Here is a 24,397-nt window from a genome sequence, read left to right as displayed (position 1 = left end):
CTCTCTGAGTCACCTCTTTCTATTGCAATTTATCCTGTACAGAACTGCCAAAGTGATTTTTCTAAAGCATCCATCTGACCATGGCATTCCTCCCCCTTACTCTGTAACTCAAGGAATTCCCTATTACCTTGAGGATGAAGTATAATTTCCTCTGTTGAAAATGTTTAAAGTTCTTCTTAGCCTGGTTCCATATGGTCTCTCTCCACTCTTCTTTCATATTGTTCCCTTCTATGAAATCTGTGGTTTACTCATTAACTGGCCTGCTGCTATTTCCCACACAAAATGCCCCATCTTCTATTTGTGTCTTTGTACTGGCTATTCCCCTTTGCTTAGAATGAACTTCTTTCTAATCTTACAACTCTTGACTTTTTTTAAGACTCAGCCCAAACATTGCCTTCTGCAGGAGCCCTTTCTTGCCTCCCTCCCCAGTTGCTATTGCCTTCTTGGAGTTTTAAAAGCCTAAAGTCTCCCATTGCATTAGTGGCCATCAACAGTCATTTTGACCTAAGTCTTGTCACTGGACTCTGATGATTCTGGAGGAGAATGAGACTAATAACTTTGCACAGCTCTGCCTCACTGAAATCCAGTTCACTTTCAAGTGGAGAAATAACCCTCCTGATGTCATTGGTCCTCTTTGAGAATGATAGACAAACAACAACAATGAGTACAAACACGACTTCAGACACTTGACACTTACTAGCTGTGTGACCCTGGGCAAGTCACTTAACTCTTGTTGCCCTGCAAAACAAATAAAAAACAAACAAAAAAAGGCTACTGTGTACCACGCACTGTGCTAAATGCTAGACATATACTTCGGATATATATAGATATAAAAAGTCAGTCCCTTGAGGGAGGGAGCGGCTTGAAGAAAAGGAACACCTGGACAACAGAGTAGTGTCAATTGTAGACTCAACAGAGGCTTGGCAATTGTAAGTGAAGCTCTGGAGAGGAACAAGACCTTGGAATCAAGTTATATAACTTACCTAACAACCAAGGGGAACTAAGTCAGCACTCACAAAGGATAGGATTTCCAGGTCCTGCAATATCAGAAACAATTTCGCCTACAAATGTGCCCCACGATTGTAGTATTATTTAAGCCCACTCTTCCCATAAATGCTGTGCATATTTACAGGCTAGTGTCCCCAAAATTTATAGGGGAAATATTTTGTAACTATTGTACTTAGCGTGCCATTTTAGTAAATGCTTGTACTGAGTCACCTGTTTCTATTGGCTAATTGTTGAAAGGAAGAACATCAATGGGGACTTGTTAACTGCAGGAGTGAAAACAGTCATCCACAAAGTTGCCATTTAGTTTGAGATAAGTAACCTATGGAGACTCAACCTATAAGTTTGAGTGCAAGTTGACGGAATGATCCAGAGTAGGTGCTACACCTGTTTTTATTTTCTTCTATTCAAGTAGAAGTACTGATTTTTCACTCTTTTATGATCAGTTGCTTACCTGGGTATGAAGAAAAATTAAATTTACATAGGTAGCATGATTTGGAATGACACTTTGCCCCTCCCCTCTGCCCAGACCACCATAGGTATGAATTCAAGTCCAAGATGAAATTGGCTGAAAGGCAGAGCGAGGTGTTCAGTGTTTTGTTCACTACTTAAACCCTGGCCTGTTTTAGAGGGATTTTCTCATCTGCCCCACATTCAATATTTCCATAAGAACCACTTCATATTTACCTTCTGTCTGATACAGACTTCCTTCTTTTAAAATCCTTATGCCCTTTTTAGCTATAATTTTTTTTTTAGTGAGGCAATTGGGGTTAGGTGACTTGCCCAGGGTCACACAGCTAGTAAGTGTTAAGTGTCTGAGGCCAGATTTGAACCTAGGTACTCCTGATTCCAGGACTGGTGCTCTATCCACTGTGCCACCTAGCAGCCCCTAGCTATAATTATTCAAAGACAATATATTGATTTTTATGAGTGATTTGATGGATTTCCAAGGGAAAGGAGATAGACTTTAGAAATTAGCTCATGTGTAAGAAATTATTCCATTTAGCAAAGCTCTTGACAATGTGTCTAAGGCCATTTTGTGTGTGTGTGTGTGTGTGTGAGAGAGAGAGAGAGAGAGAGAGAGAGAGAAAGAGATGAGAGTTAGATGATGGTACAATTTAATCAATGAAGAACTGGATAAATGGCAACACTTAAAGAGCATTACAGTAATGATTTACAATGAAGTTACCGTGGCAGGCTCCAGTAGAGAACTCTAAGGTTAACTTTGTGTTATTTAGAATTTTTATTAATGGTTTAAATAAGGACATAGATGACATCCTTATTAAGTCTGAAGATGACAAACCCCACAGCTGGATGCTCAGAGATAATAAGATGGATGATAGAGTTAGGATCCAAAATTTAGTTTTCAACATTTGTTTTTATAAGATTTCTAGTTTCAAATTTTTCTCTCTCCCTCCTCTCCCTCCTCTCCCTCCCCTCCCCCCTCCCCAAGACAGTAAGCAATCAGATAAAGGTTATGTATCTACAATCAGATTAAACATATTTCTGCATTATTCATACTGTGAAAGAAGAATCAGAGCAAAACGGAAAAACCTCAAAAAAGAAAAACAAACAAAAAATAGAAATAATATGGTTCAGTCTGCATCTAGATTTTATACTTCTTTTTTTCTGGATTTGGAGAGCATTTTCCATCATGAGTCCTTTGGAACTATCTTGGACTGTTGTATTGCTGAGAAGAGTCAAGTCTATTACAGTTGATCAACACACAATGTTGCTGTTACTGTGTACAATGTTCTCCTGGTTCTGCTCATCTCACTCAGCATCAGTTCATGTAAGTCCTTCCAGGTTTCTCTGAAATCTGCCTGCTCATCATTTCTTACAGCACAATAGTATTCCATTACATTCATATACCACAACTTGTTCAACCATTCCCGAATTGATGGACATCCCCATAATTTCCAATTCCTTGCCACCACAAAAAGAGCAGCTATAAATATTTTTGTACATGTATGCCCTTTTCCCTTTTTTATGATCTTTTTGGGAAAAAGACCTAATAGTGGCATTGCTGGGTCAAAGGGTATGCACAGCTTTATAGCCCATTGGGCATAGTTTCAAATTACTCTCCAGAATGATTGAGGATCCAAAAATTTATAACATTGTGTTGAATTGAATAAAATGAAACTTTGGGATAATTGTAGTCTTACAATTAGGATTTTAAAAATATACTGCTACTGTATAAGATGAGGTAGGCATGGTTAGATAACAGTTCATTTTTTGAAAGATTTAAGTGTTTTCATGGAATGTAAACACAACATGCATGAGTCAATAATATCATGTGAGCAGCTCCAAATGCTAATACAATCTTGTTCTGTATTAAGAGAGGCATAGTTTTTAAGGCTACAGGGGAGATAGTCCTGTCTTTGCTCTTACTTAATCAGACCACAACTGAGTATTGTTGCAAGTCCTAGGCATCACCATTTAATAATTATATTGATAAGTGAGAAAGAATGTAAAGATGAGAGCAACTAGGATGGAACACATGCCTTTGTCATATAAGGGCTGATTGAAGGAAACTAGAAGTTTAAACTTGGATATAAGAAAATTTGGATGGGTGATAAGTGATATATGATGGTGGGGGGATGGGAGGAGAAATTGGAACCACAATTCTTTTGCAACATCTTGATAGACTATTCCCAAAACATTTAGAGGCCTAATCATAGAAAATTTCTAAGCTCTGACCAGTATATATGGTAAACATCTATATCCATCTATCTCTATCTCTGTATCTCTGTATCTATCTATCTATTTATCTATCATCTATAAATGGAAGGTTACAGCCACTGTCCTTGAATAAGAGATAGTATGGTTTTGTCTGAAAGAACATATGGTTGTGAGATTGTAATAAATTAACTATCTCTGTTTTGTATTTATCTTTTATTCTGCGAGCCTGGTTTTGCTCTTTTAAGTCATATGAAGATAGGTTTGCTAAGTCACTTCAATTATAGGAAAACTGGAGCATGTGTCTGAATTCTAGTGGGATGTTGACAACCTGCTAAGTTCTTTATTACCTGCATAGCCAAGCTCCTGAAATGCTAAGCTGGTGAGCTAAGTTCCCTATTCTATGTGAGTTAAAGTTCACTATTCTATAGCCAAGCTGACTAATGGAAACTGACAGATCATTCCATGATGCTATGAGATACTAATGTTGACTATGCATTAATCATTGGTTTACTACAAGTTGCAGGGGGTTGGGAATGGCAACAGCTCAAGTATTGGCAACAGGGTCTACCTGACCACTAGTTAACCACAGAATTTTCCAGGTTGTACCTAGCCTAACTACAAGTTTTGGTTATGATCTAGCAAATCAGAAAGCAGGACCACTTATGTTACTCAAAATTGTGTTTTTCATTTATAACTATAAAAAGGCTTTGATGCCTGCCATTCATTGTTGTTTTTTTGGTTTTTTTTTACCATACTGAGAGGTCATTGACCCAATTTATTGGCAATTTCACGCCTTGTTAATAAGTTGATCACGGTCAGATTTTTGTTTCTTTCAGTCTCATTCACCCATTAAATTTCAATTGCGGGGGGGGGGGGGGCTAGGTGGCGCTAGGTGGCGCAGTGGATAAAGCACCGGCCCTGGATTCAGGAGTACCTGAGTTCAAATCCGGCCTCAGACACTTGACACTTACTAGCTGTGTGACCCTGGGCAAGTCACTTAACCCCCATTGCCCCGCAAAAAAAAAAAATTTCAATTGCAACACAAGCATTTTTAAGCACTTATAATGTGTTTAACACTTTGCTAAGTTCTGAGAGTATAAATATAAGCAAAAAAAAAAAAAAGGGAGGGGGAGATTCCTGCCCCCAAGCAAATTACATTTAATAGGGAAAAGCAAAATATAACAAGAAGCTCAAAAGACAGGAGACAAGAAGGCACCTAAATCAAGGACATGCTGGTTTTCAGCATAGTGAGAAAAGAGAAGTTGATTATCCTGGGGTACCCTACTCAAATTGGAAGTTCTAAGAGGAGCCATTGAATCAAAAGGGCCAAGGTGGAGAAGTCCAGGGTACAGCCTGGTAAGAAGTTTTAAATGTTTTTGGTCACTTCCCTTTGTCTTCTTCCCTTGAACGGGGAATATTTTCTTATAATAAATCCTGCCAGTTATATTCCAAATACTCCCTTTTCTCCCTTGGCTGATTCCCCTCTTCCTTTAACCTCCAGTGTCTTATCAAATGCTTTATGTTTCTGCTCTCAATTGCTGCAGAATGCTGCTAATTGGTTGTCTACTCCAAGCAGTCCTGAAAGGTTATAAAAATGGAATCTATACCTTAGGGAACTGAAGCTAATATTCAGTAAGAGCAGTATTCCTTAGCATGCTGATAAATTTCTTCACTTTAAGATTGGGCTTCTACTTTGACCCAAAGTCATCAGACACCCCCTACACTCCCCCCCCCCCCCCGCTCCAACTCACTGCAAGTCATGACTTCACCTTCTGGATGTCCTGGTCCTCTTAGAGAACGAAGGACAAACAATAACAACAAATAGGGGCAGGGACTGAGCCTGTGATTTAATTGATATTGGAAACTCTCAAATGAAGAAATTCTTTCTACCAATGTAGATGCCCCACATGGTCTATAATACTAATAAAAGAATAATTCACATTTATATATTGTACTTTAAAGCACTTTCTTCAAAATAACCCTGTGAAGTAGGCAGTAGCACAAGTATCCCTCACCTCCCTTCCCCTCCCCTCCTCTTCCTTACCTTTCCTTTCCCGCCATTTCGGAAACCCTATCAGCGGTCCCATTCTCCTCCCCCAACTTTCCAACTCACCACCACCACAACCCCATTCCCCAACCCCGCCCCCCCCAAAAGAAAGAAAAGCAAATATGTGCGATGAGGCAAAAAAAAAAAATCCTTACCGAAAATGTATGCTTCATTTTATACCTTAAGCTAATCTTCTTACCCTCTGGAAATGTTCGGCATGTTTCTACCGAGCCTCTAGACCTGTTTTTTCTGGACTGCTTGTTTAATAAATCAATTAACAAGCATTGATTAAGCTCCTACTAGTAAATCCTAAATAAAGACTTGTTGCCGTGCTTTCTTTAATGCCTACTATGCTCCAGGCACAACGCTAGGAGCTAAGAGTAGAAAGATCAAAAGAAAACTATTACTACTCTCAAAGACATTATATTCTACCAATACATTGAACGCAGTTTTTTAGATGTTGAAAATAATTGGTTTTTTTTACTACAAATGAATGGAATTTAATTTTTTTCATCGGTTGTCTTGATCTCTTCAGAATTTTCTAAAAGAACAAGAACAGTACAAGTGATAAATAAAAAGTAAATAAGCACCAACTTGAAAGGGTAATTTAGTCAAATTAAAATTGGGAGCAAGCTGTTTCCGCCCGGTTTCGAACCGGGGACCTTTCGCGTGTTAGGCGAACGTGATAACCACTACACTACGGAAACAGAAGCTGTACGGACTTTCTCATATGCAACTTATAAAAAGGATTTGACAATTATCTATTCAGGTACTATGTTCTGGCATTAGGCATGTTTTGGGGGGTTCTGTTTTGGTTTTAAATTAATGATAGGTTTGATGGTTTTCTGACCGAGACTAAGATGAAACGCGGAAAAAATGGAATGATACTTTTAAAAGAATAATGCTAGGTGGCGCAGTGGATAGAGCACCGGCCCTGGAGTCAGGAGTACCTGAGTTCAAATCCGGCCTCAGACACTTAACACTTACTAGCTGTGTGACCCTGGGCAAGTCACTTAACCCCAGTTGCCTCACAAAAAAACAAAAAAGAAGAAGAATGCTTACAGCAGTTATCAAATAGGATTGTTGGATCAAATAATATGTCAAGTCGTTTGTGAATCCTGAAGTACTAAATAAATATCAACTTATTATTCAACCCAATAAATATTTATTGAGCGCCTACTAAGTGAAAGTTACTTTACTTTGCAGTGAGTATTCTTTGATGTTTTATGGACCTGTGATCTCATTGATACAGGGATCCCTTCAATTGGTGCAAATGGCAATTCAGTCATTTCTTCATACCCTGTGTAACTTTTCCATTTTCTTCAATAGGGCTTGAAAAAAAATAATACAGTGAAGATACTGAAGGTCTTCCTCTAGGCCTTTTAAAAACAAATTAAATTTTGAACATAAGCACAAAAAAACAGCAGAGGGAGGGAAGAAGTAAGGGAGGGAGGGAGGGAGGGAGGAAGGAAGGAAGAAGGGAGGGAGGGAGGGGAGAGACAAAGAGAGAAGGAAGGAGGTAAGGGATGGGGAAGGGAAAGAGGAAAGGAAGAAGAAAGAGAAAGAAAAAAGAGGCACTCTAGTAACAGATAACTGTAGTCAAACAAAAAATTTTAATTATCTCTCAAAAAAAAGACTTAGAAAAAGGCCCCCTTTCAACACTCCATTTCCCCCTTTTTCATCACTGGATTGTTTTTCCAGGATCTGTGGAAGAAAATGGAAAAGAATCATACCTACACCTTTGATTTCTTAGAGATTTGATGCTCCAAGATTCACAATCATTCACTATCAGCAAGAGAAGATTTTTATTGAAAGTATTTCTTTACATCAGGAAGCAGTTTGGTATTATCATTAACACTGTTAAATTAAACAATTGTGTAGTTTAGCTGTGTAATGATGGTGTGACTGTATAATTTAACAAATGCCGCCCAACTTGCTCTGTCTCTTATTCAGCTCTGGGCCTGTCCAGCTGCAGTGCCCAAAGGTATGTGCTGATGCTATAACTCAATGAACTGGTCCTTTAAGCTTAAAGCACAATCTGACCAACAGGCAAATTTTCAACGCTGTATGGATTTTTACGCAAATCTTTGGTAAATAATCATAAATCTCAAAATATTTTGGTCCTTGCCCTCAACTTGAAACCTATGGATAAGAGAGAATCTTTCTTTACTCAGAAGAATAAAAATGAATTGAAGATAAAAAAGAATCGGAAAGCATACCTTTTTGTCTTTGATTTTTTTTGGGGGGGTTAGGCAATTGGGGTTAAGTGACTTGCCCAGGGTCACACAGTTGTCTTTGATTTTTAAAAAATAAGCTTGGTTTAAATCAAATTTAAAAAAAATCTTTGTTTTTAAGGTGCTCAAGGAACGCTTCTCCTAAGATTATTTGAAAGTTCTAATAAAAATCGCTAACAAGAGGTAGTCGTGGCCGAGTGGTTAAGGCGATGGACTTGAAATCCATTGGGGTTTCCCCGCGCAGGTTCGAATCCTGCCGACTACGAGAGGTAATTTTAAAGATGCTGTATATTGCTCTCTAATAATTGGTTGAGAGAGAACCTTCCCTCTGAAAGTGAATTCTGCACTCAAAGTGACTTTCAATTTCACCAAACCTTCCCTATTTTCCCCTGCAGCATAACAGTGAGAAGCTCGGTCCTTTTCTTGACAGCCCCCATATAAATCATCTCTATCCCCACCCTTCCTTTCTATTCTTTTTGCACAAGTAGACCATCTAGCAAGGCCCGACTTCTGACTCAGCTTTCTTCCCTTTCTATCATAGGCTCTTCTTATCCAAGAGGCCTTTTAGTCCACAAGAATTTATTGTGTTTACTATATGTCAAACACATTGTTAAGCCCTAGGGATACAACGAAAAGCAAAAACACTGTCAATGACGTGAAGGAGGTCACATTATAGTGGGAGAGAAAAAATGTAATATGGAAGATGATTTGAGTTAAGGCACTAGCAAGGAATATTAGTGAGAAGGGGGGAAAACTCGAAAAGGCCTCTTACAGAAAGTGGGATTTGAATTGTGTCTTGATGGGAGCTAGGAGGTCTAGGTAAGGTGGGAGAGCTTTCCAGCCATGTAAGACCGTATAAAAAAAGGCTTGGAGTTAAGAGATGAAGTGTGCTGTGTGAAGAAAAGCAAATAGTCGATGGATTGTAGATTGTGGGCAAGGAAGTAAACTATAAGAAGACTGGAGAGTAGGAAAGAGCCAGACTGCAAAGATCTTTAAATGCCACAGAGGATTTCGTCATTGACCCTGGCAGTAATCTGGAGTCACTGGAACTTCTTGGGTGTGGGTTACACAGTCAGACCTGCCCCTTGGGAAAATCACTCTGATTGCTAAGTAAAGAGTGGATTGGAGTGGGGAGAGACCAATTAATAGATTATTGCCTCCTTTGCAGAAGTGGAAGTGGAGAAGTGAGGAGAATCTAGTTGTGTGGAACATTACCAATGTTGTCAGTTTTGTTTTGTTTCAATGTGCTTTGCCAATTTTTCTCTTCCTCTTTTTCTTCAAAAAATACCCCTCAAAGCACTCTAGGTGGATAGAGTGGATTGCTGCTCTCTTAAACTAGTACAATGCACATAACTCACAGTATACATGAAAGGTAAAGTCTATGTTTGTTCTTCCAAATTCTACTTCAGACTCTTGCTACTCCATGGTTCTCATTTCAGTTTGATTCAAGAACATTTCAGCTGGTTCTAGGGGTTCCTCCCCTTTATGTAGGTACTCCCTTTCTTGGTCCTAATACTCCTGTGCTTAGTCCAGGAGTCTTTCTCTCTCTATGTTACTACTGCTCCACTGTGCTGTCTCTGATTCCTGTAGTTCTTGGTTTGACCAGGTAACCTCTTACTTCTCTTTGGACCTAGGTATTTTGGCCCCATTTACACCAATAAAGCTCCCAAAGCAGGTACTAATAAGAAATAAGGCTGGCAAAGTAGGTAGGGACTCAATTCTGGAGGGCCTTATGGGACAAGCTCAGGCATCTATATTTTTTTCTTTGATCTAGGGGTTCTTGACCTTTTAATTTGGCATGGACCCCAGGGGTAATCTGGTCATTGTAAAAGGGTGACTTGTTAGAATAATTGGCTTTTAAATTCACGATTGAAGGAAATGTTCAATTTCTGTTAGAAATCAATGAAAATAAAATTGTGATTTTTCCCCCATTTAAGTTCAAAGACCCCACCTAAAATCTATCCATGTAGTCCTTCTGTACATCCCAGGTCAAGAACCACTGCTTCAGGAAATGGGGAACCAGAAAAGGATTTTGTACAGGAGAGTGATATATTGGGACTTGTGTCATAGGCAGATTATTTTGAGATATATAAAGAATCACACAAATATAAAAAGACACATGCAGGCAAATATACAAAGACAGATATATAAGACCAAGGGCCATTCCCCAATGAATAAGTAGGAAAAATACATTAACAAGCAGTTCTCAAGAAGAACTGACAACTGTTAACCAAGTGAAAGATAGCTCCAGATTGTTAGTCATAAGGAAAAAAAAGATAATAAAAACAAACAACTCAGGTTTCAGCTCAGGGAATGCTAACCCAAAAAACGGGGGGTGGGGAATAGTCAATGTTGGAAGATTTTTAGAAAGTCAGGCATACTAATATACTATTAGTGGAGCTGTGTGGTGGTCCAGCTATACTAGAGAAATTACACTAAGAAAGTAACTAAAATATCCATACATTTTGATCATAGATCTCATTCCTAGGCAAATATCCTAAAGGAGGTCAAAATCATAAAGGGAAAACCAAAATAGTCATAGCAGTGCTATTTGTCAAGAGCAATGAATTGGAAGGATGTCCATTTTTGTGAATTGTTTAACAAATTGTAGCACATGAATGTAATGTAATATTATTGTATTACAAGAAACTATAAAAAGAAACATGAGAAAACGTGTAAGAATTGATACAATATGAAATAAAGAGAATTAGGAAACAATATACTCAATTAATATAATAATGTAAATAAAACAACAACACCACCAAAACAACCCAACACTTCAGACTTTTGATATGTTGGTTAGTTTTCCTGAATAGGACATGGTTCTTTGTGTAGGGATGGAGAGGGGATACATATGGAAGTAAAAGTAATGCAAAAGTGAAAGATATACATAAAAATATAGGAAAATCATTTGGGCAGCTGAATGGAGGATGAATTGAAGAGGAGAGAGGCTAGTAGCAGGGAGACCAGTTTGGAGGTTCTTATTCGAGTCCTAGTGAGTCTAGGTGCTTGAGGGGAGAAGGGGATGGAAGCAGAGATATTGTGGAAATAGAATCAGCAAGGCTTGGTAAACGATGAGATGGAAGGGGGAGGGGAGAGAGAGAAGAGATGGAAGAGAAGAGCTGAGAGGATGAGAAAAGAGTCAAGGATAATTTTGAGATCGTGAAGCTGGATGTTTGGAAGCATTGGAAGAGTATAGGAAGAATTGCTTTATGGAACAGATCATGAGTTCTGTTTTAGATAGGTTGAATATGTGTTTGTAATTCAGAAGACAGACATAGTGAAAAAAGAGAAGGATAGGGCAGAGCCCCGGAAAACAGCCTGAACTGAATATTAGTGAAATAACAGTTAAGATAATCTTGGGAAAGATACAATATTTCAGTTAATTTCAATTTCAGCTACAAATCACAATATTTACATGGAAAGCTTACAAAGGGAAGAAAACTGCACAAACATGAATGTTTCAAACAATTAATCAACAAGTATTTATTAATCGCTTACTCTGTGTCCAGGTAGCTTAAGAAAACAGTATTTTCCCTCAAGGAGTTTATATTTCAATGAGGGAGACAATAAATGAGTCTGTACAGGGTAGAGTAGATACAAAATAGCCTTTTTTTTTAAATTAAGGAAGACTCCACGCTCTTGAATAAACATGCTTTTAAAAGCTTTTACAAAGAAATATATACTTCCTTTTTTTTTTTGCGGGGGTATGGGGGTTAAGTGACTTGCCCAGGGTCACACAGCTAATAAGTGTCAAGTGTCTGAGGCCGGATTTGAATTCAGGTACTCCTGAATCCAGGGTCGGAAATATATACTTTCAAAGGTATAATCACAAATATAGAGATTTATGCTCTGCAATACATCGGTGGCGTAATCCGTTTACCTCCTGAGAAGTATGTTTTTTAAACTTCTTATTCTGAAGGTATTACAAAAATTTCAATGTAATTTAAAAGTCAAAACTTATGCTAGCAGAGGATGGTTTCGATCCATCGACCTCTGGGTTATGGGCCCAGCACGCTTCCGCTGCGCCACTCTGCTAACTGTGAAATTTTCTTGATCGCCTCCTAATAGGTTTATCGACAAGCTAGAGAACCTTTCTAAAAGTGGTAAAACAAACTTTTACTAAGTACCATCATTCGCTCTGGAATTAACTCTACAGCCGGCCAATCCTCCAGGTTCGACAGAACACTAAGTGGGAGAGGTAAAATGTAGGGTGCAGTGCACTGTCACTCAGGGGTATGTGTGTGTGTGTGCGCTCGCGTGCGTCTGTCTGCCTTCCCGCCTACCTGTCTGTCTGCGTGTGCGCGTGCGCACACAGCAGAGTGAGTCTGGGAGGAAGAGGGAAAGACAAGGTGGCCTACACTGTGCTGGAGTGTTTTAGATGTCGTGTTCATATGCATAGGCCAAGGCTAATGCTGAATGAATGTTTTACAACTTAGCTCTTTCCTTAAAAGCTGCAACTACCTTGGAGTTTCCTGGGAAGAAGAAATGAAGAACGAATGAAAAGAAGCAAAATATTGGGGGTTTTAAGTGTCTTCGTTCAATTCCTCAAGAATTCGTTAAAAGCCTACATACCAGGAAAGTGATTGTAGTAAGTATACAAAGATAAAAGCTGAACAGTCCCTGCCTTCAACTAACTGCATTGCAGTCCGAGAAAGAAATATACATTTAAGTAAGCATAAAATGTATAAAAAGTGAGTACAGAGTCATTTAAACAGAAAGGTTGAGAAAACAAGAAAGGACACAGTGTACAAGACCCACAGACAACCCATTCCTCTTTGCTGTTTTGGGGACGGATTGTGTGCATTTAAAAAAAATTTAAAACTGGAGACTTTTAAAAGAATGTACAATTAATACTACATTAGCCAGAAACCTGGGAGATATCTACCATTAAACAAACAACACGTCTCTAGCGGTCTTCACAGGACATCTCTCCCACTCACATCTCTGAAGAAGTATGTCTAGGATGACATTAGAATTGGAAGGAACCATAGAGACCATCTATCAATCAATCAGTAAATCAATAAACATTTATTACATTCCTACTATATGTAGCTTAGCATTGTGCTAAGCGCTGGCTATACAAAAAGAGGCAAATATCAGTTCTTGTCCTCATGAAGCTTACAGTCTAATGATCTAGTCCAATCTCTTTTTACAGAGGAGAATGATGAGTGATTCACTTAAACTACTAGGACCTCAGCGGCCTCCTCTGTAAAAAGAGATTGGACTAGATCATTAGACTGTAAGTTTCGAGAGCGGTTTGAATCCAATACATCTGAATCTGTATATACAGATGAAGAGGCACTTATTAAAGACTTGTTTTGTGACAAGCCCTGAATTAAGTACTGGAGATACAAACAGGAAAGCAAAACGGCCCCTGCTCGCTCTCAAGGTGTTTTACAACACACTTAGGAGGGACTTGTGGCCAGGGAACACAGTTTTATTTGGGGAAGTCACAAAGGATGGGGAGGAGAGCCAAAGGGAAGACGATGGACACATGTCAGAATTTTGCTGGGTGCACGATCCAGAAATGGATGAATCATCCCTTATAGAAGTAAGCCTACTGGACTGGGTAGGACTCAGAACTGGGGTCCTGCAGTTCCACTCACCAACTGACCAAGGCATTTTGCGTTCTCTGGGCCTCAGTTCCCTCATTTAGTGTTTGGTTAAATGATCTCTGGTGTACTCTCACCCCTAAAATTTTATAATTCAGTACATTCTAGCCATTTCCTTAATTTTAGCACTGCCCCAATTCAAAGTTGATAAGGAGTGAGGCAAAATGTAAGAAGCTCTCAAAGGAAACCATATATAGTGAGACATTGGAGTCTAATAATGAGAAGAAGCAACCCTCGGTAATCTTGTGTCGCCCTAAATTCTACAGGCAGAAAAGGAACGAGATTGCACTTAATGTTTGTCCATTGTTTTATTTTAAAATTCTCCCTGCAGAACTTCCGCGAAACGTGTGTGAAAGTCCTTTTCCAGGGACCAAAAGAGAAAACCTAGGGGGAAAAAATTCACCACTTAGTGGGAGGAAGGAGAGGGCGGGGCTTAAAACAGGTTGTTTTTTTTTTAAGTTGTAAAATAAAACCAAAAAGGGCGGGGAAAACAAGCTTTTGTCCCCGCCCCATGTATGCAGTCCTCAAACAGGTCGGTCTTTCTGTCATATAAGTCACTGCTTCTCAGCCACAATAGCGCATTTAGGTATTTCAGATATTTTCTGAGGTCTAAAAGACTAGTCATGTCTGGACGAGGGAAAGGAGGTAAAGGTCTTGGAAAGGGTGGTGCCAAGCGGCACAGAAAGGTGCTTCGGGACAACATCCAGGGCATCACCAAGCCTGCCATCCGCCGCCTGGCTCGCCGTGGCGGCGTCAAGCGTATCTCGGGGCTCATCTACGAGGAGACTCGCGGCGTGCTGAAGGTGTTCCTGGAGAACGTGATCCGGGACGCCGTCACCTACACCGAGCACGCCAAGAGGAAGACCGTCACCGCCATGGACGTGGTCTACGCTCTCAAGCGCCAGGGCCGGACCCTCTACGGCTTCGGCGGCTAGGTCAACTAGCTGCAATTTGCCAGCCCGCCTAAGGAAAACCAAAGGCCCTTTTCAGGGCCCTTCATTCTATCACTTTAAGAGAGCCGTAATTGAGTTAAAGGGTTGATTAGAAGCTAAAAGTTGGTAAGTCTTAACAGTTACTGTGTAACGTTTTTAATCTAGTAATTTGACAATCACCCGCTTAATTCGGACGTGCCAGTTTCTGATTTGTAAATAATTGCTGTTGCTGGCTTCCACCGTGGTACTACAAAATATGTAAATTCTGTAGTGGATATTGCTAGTTTTTCCAATATTCAAAAATGCGCGCCATGTGGGACTGTCCAATCCCGTTTAGTTTAGAAATGCTTGGGCCAATCCGGTTGTATTTTGAGAAATTGTTTGCCCAATCATGAAGGAACTGCATGATAATGAACAGATTTCTAAGCTATGGAGAATATAAATCTTACTGATTGTTTCCTAACCAGATTCCCATCCCTACCGCTCCCAATATAGAAACTACAGATAAATGGAAGGGCTTGTTTTTTTGGAAACGGATTTTGCAGGAGGCAGAGAGGGGAAGCAAGTTGTAGGCTCTAGAGAACTATCTTGAAATCGTCTAGATTATTAGAAAACTGGTAGAGACCCGTTGGTAATTACTTAAATTACTTCAGCTATTAGGTTAAGTGCCACATACTTTTGAGCTTTTAAGACTGGAGAGGAAAGAGGTATCGGGAGATTTTATAGCACTTTAAAGTTTGCGAAGCCTTTTATTCTCACAACAACCCACTTTTACAGATAGGGAAACTTAAGGTTCCAAGGCACGGTCAGGTGGCTGGTAAATTTCACCCTGGATGTAACTGACTCCAAGTCCCAGCACCCTCTCTCAGAATGTCAAGTCCAGGGCTGGTGTGTCACAAACAGGAAAAAAACGATTCCTCAAGTAAATGTTGAAAAACACAGAATGGCTTCTACCTAACTTAGTTAATGGGAGGATTATGAAATGGAGGATACCTTCGGAGCAAATGGCGGATTCTTGCAACAGTTATGGCTACAGCCAGTCCCAGCAGTCCCCGCCCCTTGATCCATGCTCTTGATTTGAATTGTGAAAATACCGCTTTAGCTAGGCGGCCTAACTGCCGAGTTCTACTTTCTAATCAAAATTGCTCCAGGCACAATCCAGATTACTAGAGAAAGTCGTTACCAGGGAAAGTACTATACTGAGATAATCAAAGGCAAATACAAAGATAAAACCTAAAGAGAATCTGTGAATGGGAAATGTAACCCCGACTCCTCCACAGTCTAAGGAATGTGCCTTTTTCTTGTTAGATCTTTTGGTTCTCCTACTCTTCCTTCCATAGACCCACGTGACTGATCTCTCCCTAAATGCCTAGGTTTTATAGCCCAAACTATGTTGAGGTAACCTAATATAATTTTTTCAGATTTATCAAAGTGCATACTATGTGCCAAAGCACCATACTCAGCATTGGGATAAAAGAAAGGCAAGTCTTTGCTCTCAAGACTCTCACAGTCTGTCTAATGGCAGCCATTTCTAGGGTCTGGGGTGAGGAGGGAAGGGGAAAAGAAATATGTGTGTGTCTGTGTGTCTGTGTATAGAATAGCAAATTGTACATTATAGATTTGCAGTTTTATGTACAATCACCTTTTTTCTATTATGTTATGGAAATGCTTAGTTTATGTCTTAAGTTCAGAATAAAATAAATTTAAAACAAAGACTCTCAGTCTAATGGAGGGAGAGTAATATGAGAACAGCTATGTGCAAACAAGCTACAGGATAAATTGGAAATAATCAACGAAAGGAAGATGCTAGAATTAAAAGGAATCAGGGTAGGGTTTTAACTAGGGCTTGTAGGAAATAAAGAGATGGAGACTAGGAGGGAACACATTCCAGGATTGGGAAACAGCCAATGAAAATGCCAGGAGTCAGGAGATGGGTGTGTCTTGCTTGAGGAACAACAAAGAAAAGCATTGTCACTCTAATGAAAAGTAAATTGAGTGTGTGGTGTGAGGTGTAGGACTGGAAAGGAGGATCTTTATATTTGATCCTGAAGATGATAGAAAGCCACTGACTGGAGTTTTTGGAGGGGTGGGGGAGAATTTACATGGTCCCATCATAGTCTAATTAGTCTTAGAGGATAGCTCATTTAGGCAGTACTAAAGATATATCTGCTTGCTGTTGGAATGCACAAACTTTCCAATTACATTTTTTTCTTTCCTTTTGGTGAGGCAATTGGGGTTAAGTGACTTGCCAAGGGTCACACAGCCAGTAAGTGTCAAGTGTCAGGCCAGATTTGAACTCAGGTCCTCCTCACTCCAGGGCCAGTGCTCTATCCACTTCACCATCTAGCTGCCCCCCAATTACATTTTTTTAAAAATCTGCATTTCATATGAATGGGAAACAAAATTTCTATTCCTGGGCCACCAGTGTAAACAAGATCCAGAAGTTCATCTGGCCAAGATGCTGGAAAACCGGCAGTTATCTTTGATCTAAGATCCTTTTAGTCATAAGTCGACATTATTTACTTAATATTGTCATCATCTTTACTATTATAATTAATGTGAGTGGGGCAGCTAGATGGCACAGTGGATCAAGAACCAGCCCTGGAGTCAGGAGTACCTGAGTTCAAATCTGGCTGTGTGACCCTGGGCAAGTCACTTAACCCCAATTGCCTCACCAAAATATATATATATATATATATATGTGAGTATGAGGAGAGCAAAAAGAAGCATTTGCACCTCAATTTGCTTTTGTAACGATTGGAATGACGCCACCTGCTGGAGAGTTACTGTAGGAAAGCTCTGCCATGAGGAAGAGTCTGAGGGCAAGCCATAGGCTTTCTTTGGTGTCAGGAAGTGACATTTGCTCATGGGTACTGTCAATCAAGGCTACCAGCCAATTAGCTTGGAGATGTGTGTGCATGAGTGAATGGGATGGTGCCAGTTTCACAGGAGGCTTGTGGGATGAAGGAGGTGTGGCTCACTCTTTTTTGTAAGGACTTTGGGGGAGAGGAACTGGAGACATTGGCTCCCTCTCTCTTCACCAAATTCTTATTCTCCTTAATAAATGCTTAAAAGTCTAAACGCTTGCTAAAGCTTATAATGTATTGGTGACCACTCATTAGATATTTTAGACAGACTAGCTAGCCCCTTACACTTCTCCGTCCTACTAGTTCTCATAATTGGTCTTCTGTTTTCTTCTCTCTCATTTTTGTAGTTGCTGCCCCACAGGGAACTACAAGTCAACTAAAATTCAATTTACATTCTGAAGATAGCTTTAGTTGTGTGAAACCCATCCCCACCCCCACTAGAAATGTCCCATGGGCTCCTTGAGAGTAGGTTGTGGATCACAGGCTGAGTATGTACCACAAAGAGATTTTTTTCTATATATGTAATGCATATCTATGGACATTTGGTGTTATTATCTTAGAGTATTTTTCATGAGCATAAGCAAAAACATGACTATGGTGATAATTGTAATTTATATGCCAACATCTGTTGTAACAGTTAAAGAAGTAGAGACCTGTGAAGATCATCTTAACTAAGCTAACATTTTAAGTTAAATTAAATTAAAATTTAATTTTAAATTAACAAAAATATTTTTCTTTCTCCCTCACATTAAAAAAAAGAAAGTAAAACCCTTGTAACAAATATTCATACTCAAAATGAATTTCTATCTTGCTTATATCAAAAAATGTCTCATTTTGCACCCTGCATCTATTATATCTTCTTGAGGAAGTAGGTAACATGCTTAATTACTGATCCTCTGGAACTGTGTTTGAACATTCCATTGGCTGGAGTTCATAAACATTTAAAAATTTATCACATATTCCAATATCCTAATATTTGATCATTTCAGTGCAAAGGTAACAACAAAGAAAACATTCTTTTTTTTTCTTTTTTTTTTTAGTGAGGCAATTGGGGTTAAGTGACTTGCCCAGGGTCGCACAGCTAGTAAATGTTAAGTGTCTGAGGTCAGATTTGAACTCAGATCCTCCTGACTCCAGGGCTGGTGCTCTATCCACTGCACTACCTAGCTGCCCCCAAAAACATTCTTGATTGGATTCTGACCAACAAAAAGGAACTTATATTAAAACAGAAACAACATTCTAGTTTCTTCTTCTTTTTTTTTTTTGCAGGGCAATGAGGGTTAACTGACTTGCCCAGGGTCACACTGCTAGTATCAAGTGTCTGAGGCTGGATTTGAACTGAGGTCCTCTCAATTCCAGGGCTGACACTCTATCCACTGTGCCACCTAGCTGTCCTTGTAACAACTCTATTTTAATATTTATGATAGACAAGTAAAGAAAAGTTGGTTATAGTCTGAAATGCATTATAGATTTTGGATAGGTAAATTTCAAAGTGTTCAGATAAGATATGGGTAGGATCCAATGGCCTAAAATTTAGAAAGACAAGATATCCTAAAGAGAGATTGGGAACATTTAAGAACAAAACTCTGAAGACAGAAAAAAAAGAAAAGGAAGAGAAATTGATAGATACATGTGTGTACTAAGGCAGCTGATTGGTGTTCTGACAAGAGTGGAAAGGTTTGTCTTCTTGGAACATATATTCAAGATATTCCAGAGGATCCACCAAGATATTTTCTAAGTAGATGACTACTAATTTCAGCTGCTTTGCATTGCCAAAGATAATGAAATTTTAGACAGTAATTTGAAGACCATTAGGAACCCAAGTATCATTTTCATAACTGCAAGAGATGCAAAAGGACGACATAGGCTTGGAAGGAGAATAACCTGTTAAAATAGTACCTACAATAAGCACAATCTATGAGAATGACATTTACCTGATCAAAGATCAAGTCCATCTAGCAAGGGTTAGTAGTTTGGGCAAAAATGTATTTACCTGGGGTCCTGGAAAATCTTATTGCAGGAAAAAGAATCAGAATGGGAAGGAAACTTTAACCCTCATCTGTTAGATAACTCAGAGAAAGCAAAAAAAACAACCACAAAAAAAAAACCCAACCAAAAACAAAGACGCCCTACAATGTTTCCACAGCACATTCTTGGGCATGTCGTACACAACAGGGAGAAATAAAGTTAAAGCAGATTCAGCCCAGGATAGGTTATAACTTGAAACAACTCAAAGATACTATTCGAATTATCACCGTGCCTGGTAGGTACATAATAGGTACTTAATAAATATCTAGTAACTGACTTTTAAAAAAATCATTACATAGATAGGAAAGTTTGTTATTCTTACAAAGATGTAATCATCTTTGACTTAAACTATCTCATTATATAGTATTTGGATGACATCCAGCTTTGTCCAAGAGAAGTATAAATTGAGCACGCGCCCATTAGATTCTGAGTTCTTCAATCTAGTTGTAAAAAGTACAGGTAAGACACTGCCAAAGACCATAAAGATCTCTCCTCATTTGAGAGGTTCGAGGGTGCTTTGATGGTTTACAAGTGCCTTTGAGGAAGCTTTGTTTGCCCAGAAATTCTCTCTCTTCACTTATGAGCACCATCACTTTAGTAAATTTCCTTTTGTTTTGCCCAAGTTTGTGTATAAGACCTAATTCTCTGGTGAAATCTTGAGCCCAGTCAGCATCATTACAGGCAGAAGTAGGATTTTATAACCAGAATGGACATTTTATAGAGAATATTTAAGAGTGAAAGGAAAGGAGGGGATAAGATTATTTCACAATGATCAAACCTTTCTCAACCCTGTCCCCCTTGCTGGGGGGTAGAAATACACAAAAGGGCACAGTATTTTGTTTCTAAATTAATTTCAGGTACCAGTGCATCATGAAGTTCTGTAAAAGTAGTATAGGATTTGCTTGTCTCCAAATTAGGCACACAAGTCACCTTCATTCTCATCTTAAGTACCATTACTTATAAAATGAATAGATAGCTGAACTCTAATGGTTATGATGAATATAAGTTTCTAATAGCTATGCTGGCTGCCCTAAGTGTTGATATTATGACTGTGATCTTCACCTCAACACCTATTGGTATAGGACTCTTCTCTCCCTGGTAAAGATGGCAGGAATTCTCCCTTTGAAAAAGGTGTAGGGAGGAGACACTAGAGGTATACTCTTGCTTTCCTGAAAGCCACATGAAGACAGCCTCCTTACATGATTCCATGAGACCATATATGAAAATTCTTTGTAAATAGTAAAATAAGCATCCTATTAGTAAACTGTTGGTTGTGAATGCTACCCCATGGCCCCATAACAACTTCTAATGGAGTCTAAAGGCTCTTACTTCAGACTTGTCCAACTTCAAGTCACTGAGCATTTATTAAGTTCCTACTATTTGCAAAGTACTGTGCTAGAACACTGGTGCTAAAAGACAAAAAGAAACAGTCCTTGTCCTTGAGGAGCTTGATTTGGCTGGGAAATACAGTATGTACACAAATAAATACAAAGTATATACAAGTTAATTTCAAGAGGGAAAGAGTTCTAACAAAAGGAGGATGTGGGAAAACAGGGGAGGAAAGGGAACTCCAAAGAGGCTTCCTGTAATAAGTGGCACCTGAATAGAACCTTAAAGGGAAGATTCTAAGAGGTAAAAGTGAGGAAGGAATACATTCCAGGCAAGGGAGAGCCCTCTTGCAAAGACTAGGAGATAGAAGATGGAATGGTGTAAATGGGATAGATTATAGGAATTAAATGCAACTAGAGAGCCAGGTGGGCTTTGAATTGTAAGGGGATGCCAGAAGAGCCTGTTAAGGGCTAAAATTCCAGCTAGACTGTCTAAAATCTAATGAGTGGTCACCAATAAATTATAAGCTTTAGCAAGAGTTAGACTTTTAAGCATTTATTAAGGAGAATAAGAATTTGGTAAAGAGAGAAAGAAAGGTCTAGATTCCTATCTATTAAAGGGAGAGTGCATTTCTAGCTCCCTTCTCTACCAGAGTCCTCAGGAAAGAGCGCAAGAAAGAGCACCAGTCTCTTCCTTCTTCCTCCCACTAGCCAATGTCACTTCCTGACACCAAAGAAAAGACTCCTGGTCTTGCCCTCAAAGACCTTCGCTTCATGGGAGGAACTCTTCTACAGTAAGTCTCCAGCAGGTGGAGTCATTCCAATCGTTACAAGCCAATGAAGATTTTTGAGTAAGGAGGTTTGACGTGGGGGTTGGGTCAACTGGCTCTCTGCATGGACACAACTAAGAAGTAAGGGAGATAAGCCCATTAGGCATGGCTGCTACCTGATTGGCACCAAGAGACTGAGATAACTCCAGAAGTCAGGACCACTACCCCATTCAAGCTTTCCTCACACCCAAAGGAAACTTTCCATAATCAGGTGGTCACCTCATTGGAACCCCCCACCATCAGTTATCTTTAAAAGCTTTTGCCTTTCTTCTGTTGGGGGAGCAAGATATCTCAAAGATAACTCCTCCCCTCAAGGAAAGTCTTTGACTTCCCTCTTGATAACTTTCTCTAAGCACCTAAATAAAATACTACTTTATTCTAATTGGATTGTGTGCAAGAGGGTGTAATTCTTTAAAGAGGAATACAGAAGGACACCACCACCACCACCACCTATTTCCCCAAGGGACAGGGTGATATGCTCATATATACATCCCCAAGATTTAGCAACTGGTTTTACATGAGGGTAAAATAAAAGAGAAAATTCAAGATTGACCATCTCTGTCTACAAGCCCTTGGCAATATACAGTTCACTTTAAAACTAGCTTTAAAGGACATCTCTACCTGGACCCCCTCTCTTCAAACCCCATGTCCAAATCCAAATGTTCTCATATAGCTTCCCCCCTAAAACAACAAACAACAATCCTTTTCCTCAGTGTCTTAAAAAGAGTGCTGTATTTGGAATCAGAGTAAATTGATTCTGCTCCACATGAAGTACTTAACTATGTACAAAACACTATGCTAGAAGTTAAAGATATAAACATGAAAATCAAACAGCCACTCTCTCCTAAGGGAACTTGGATCTGAAGGACTAGTACCTGTGACCTTTTACAACTACTTGGATCTAGCCTGGCTTTGGTTTCCACATAGGAAAGATAAAGGGGTTAGACAAGATGACCTTTCTAAAGTCTTATCCTTCCCAGTCTGTGATCCTATGAGCCTTTTTTATATTTTATCATACCGAATGTGGGCCATTAGGGAAGATGGAATTGGATAAAATGTTTCAGATTTGACTCTTTTTGCCTAAGGCATTATCATTCACTCAGACTTGAATATTCACAAAGCTTAAAGCTAGTTTTTTCAATCTTTCCAACTCTTTATACAGTTAGTTACCACCTCCTCCCCTCCCTTACCCCCCTTCCCAGGTGGCCCAGTGAAAGAGCCCCCTAGAGTCAGGAAGACCTAAGTTAACATCCAGCCTCATACACTTATTTATTACCTGTGTGATGCTGAGCAAACCACTTCAAACTCTTTGCCTCAGTTCCCTCATCTGTGAAATGAGTTGAAGAAGGAAATGGCAAACCACTCCAGTATCTTTGCCAAGAAAACCTCAAAGGGGGTCACCAAGAGTCAGAGACAACTGAACACCACCTCACCAAACCTCTAGAAACCTGATACTATTACATTTAGAAGGCCTACGTGGTGCAGTGGGTAGAGCACAGAGAAGCAAGAAGACACGAGTTCCAGTTAGACTCAGACACATTAGCAGTATGATGTTTACTAGCTGGCCAACTCATTTAATTTCTTTCAGGGTCAGTTTTGGCATCTGTAAAATAAAGATAGTAATAGCATCTGCCTTATAGGATTGTTCTGAAGAAAAAGGTATATAATATTTGTAAAGTTCTATATAAATAGCTGTTATTATTTATCCCCTTCTGCTATTCCTTCTTCTACCCTGGGATAGATCCTACCATTTCTTTCCACTTCTACTTTCTAATCTCAACAATAAAGTCTTTAAAATTCCAGAACATTCGGGTAGCTAGGTGGTATAGTGGATAAAGCACTGGCCCAGGATGCAGGAGGACCTGAGTTCAAATCCTACCTCAGACACTTGACACTAGCTGTGTGATCCTAGGCAAGTCACTTAACCCTCACTGCCCTGCCAAAAATAAAAATAAAAACTTTTAGAAATTCCAGAATGTTATTTCTTATACATGGATCCACTCTTGTCATTTCTTTGCTCAAAAACTTTCAGAAAATGCCTGGTCCTCCACTGAGGATTTTCAACTCCTCTGCCTGGAAAATCACCCTCAGCCCTTTGTGCCTATATCTGCTCACGTTTTTTCTTTAGTCCTTGAACGTCAGTCATTCCCCTGATCTCTTTGGTAAAAGTAACAAAAAAGGAAATAAATCGAGGCTGTGTTCATAAGCCTCCTTCCCCCACTAACCTAAGCTTTTATCTTCAGGCCGAACATCACCCTAGCTCACTAAGCAACCAGGTATGATAATACTTGTTTTCTTGGGGATTAGAATGCACCTCTTCTTTTCCTAAGAAGGGCAAGATCTTGGAAAGGGAAACAAAAAGTCGATATAGGGGTGAAGGGAGAATATATTGATTATTTAACTAGTGTTTCTTCCATCTCATACATAACATTGTACCAGGAGACTGAGTAAAATACAAATGAGGTGTAAGATTCGATCTCCCTATTTTCCAGGGCTGTGACATCAGCTCGTGAAATCCTTCAATGAAATCCTCCCAAGACACTCCTACTTCACGTTTCGTGAAATCCTTCCAAACCATTATTTTTCCCATGTCTCTTCAATGCCATAAATTTAGCAATTCGTAGCACCATACAATCCTACTTCAGCCCTCCTGTTTTCTAGCTGAAATTGGAGCTGGCCGGAGGCCGTAGTTAGTGATTAAGCTGTTTTCGTAAGCATAATCAAGCTTATTGATGGGAATGTTTTCCTTCACTAGGATAACTTGCCGTTTGGTCAGGAATCTGGAACAGAACGAATTTAGTCAGTCTGTATTCGCTTGCTAGATCTCTC

At 39.4% G+C, this 24,397-nt stretch overlaps 1 protein-coding gene and 3 non-coding genes across 4 annotated transcripts; 2 read left to right on the top strand and 2 right to left on the bottom strand.

The window, feature by feature from the left end:
• Window positions 1-6,368: 6,368 nt before the first annotated feature.
• On the bottom strand, window positions 6,369-6,441 carry TRNAV-AAC. Its single transcript has one exon. It is a non-coding gene; the product is annotated as a tRNA-Val (tRNA).
• A 1,710-nt stretch (window positions 6,442-8,151) lies between these two features.
• On the top strand, window positions 8,152-8,233 carry TRNAS-UGA. The gene has a single exon. It is a non-coding gene; the product is annotated as a tRNA-Ser (tRNA).
• A 3,701-nt stretch (window positions 8,234-11,934) lies between these two features.
• TRNAM-CAU lies at window positions 11,935-12,006 on the bottom strand. The gene has a single exon. It is a non-coding gene; the product is annotated as a tRNA-Met (tRNA).
• A 2,175-nt stretch (window positions 12,007-14,181) lies between these two features.
• LOC122754296 (histone H4) lies at window positions 14,182-14,540 on the top strand. Its single transcript, XM_044002589.1, has one exon. It carries the CDS (start codon window positions 14,207-14,209, stop codon window positions 14,516-14,518), a length of 312 nt encoding a protein of 103 aa, XP_043858524.1. The 5' UTR covers window positions 14,182-14,206; the 3' UTR covers window positions 14,519-14,540.
• The last annotated feature ends 9,857 nt before the right edge of the window (window positions 14,541-24,397 follow it).

Source organism: Dromiciops gliroides, chromosome 4 (assembly GCF_019393635.1).
Source record: "Dromiciops gliroides isolate mDroGli1 chromosome 4, mDroGli1.pri, whole genome shotgun sequence".
In the NCBI taxonomy this organism is placed as follows: Eukaryota; Metazoa; Chordata; class Mammalia; order Microbiotheria; family Microbiotheriidae; genus Dromiciops; species Dromiciops gliroides.
The sequence above is the reverse complement of the archived record's forward strand: the minus strand, read 5'-3'. Positions and strand labels throughout refer to the sequence as shown.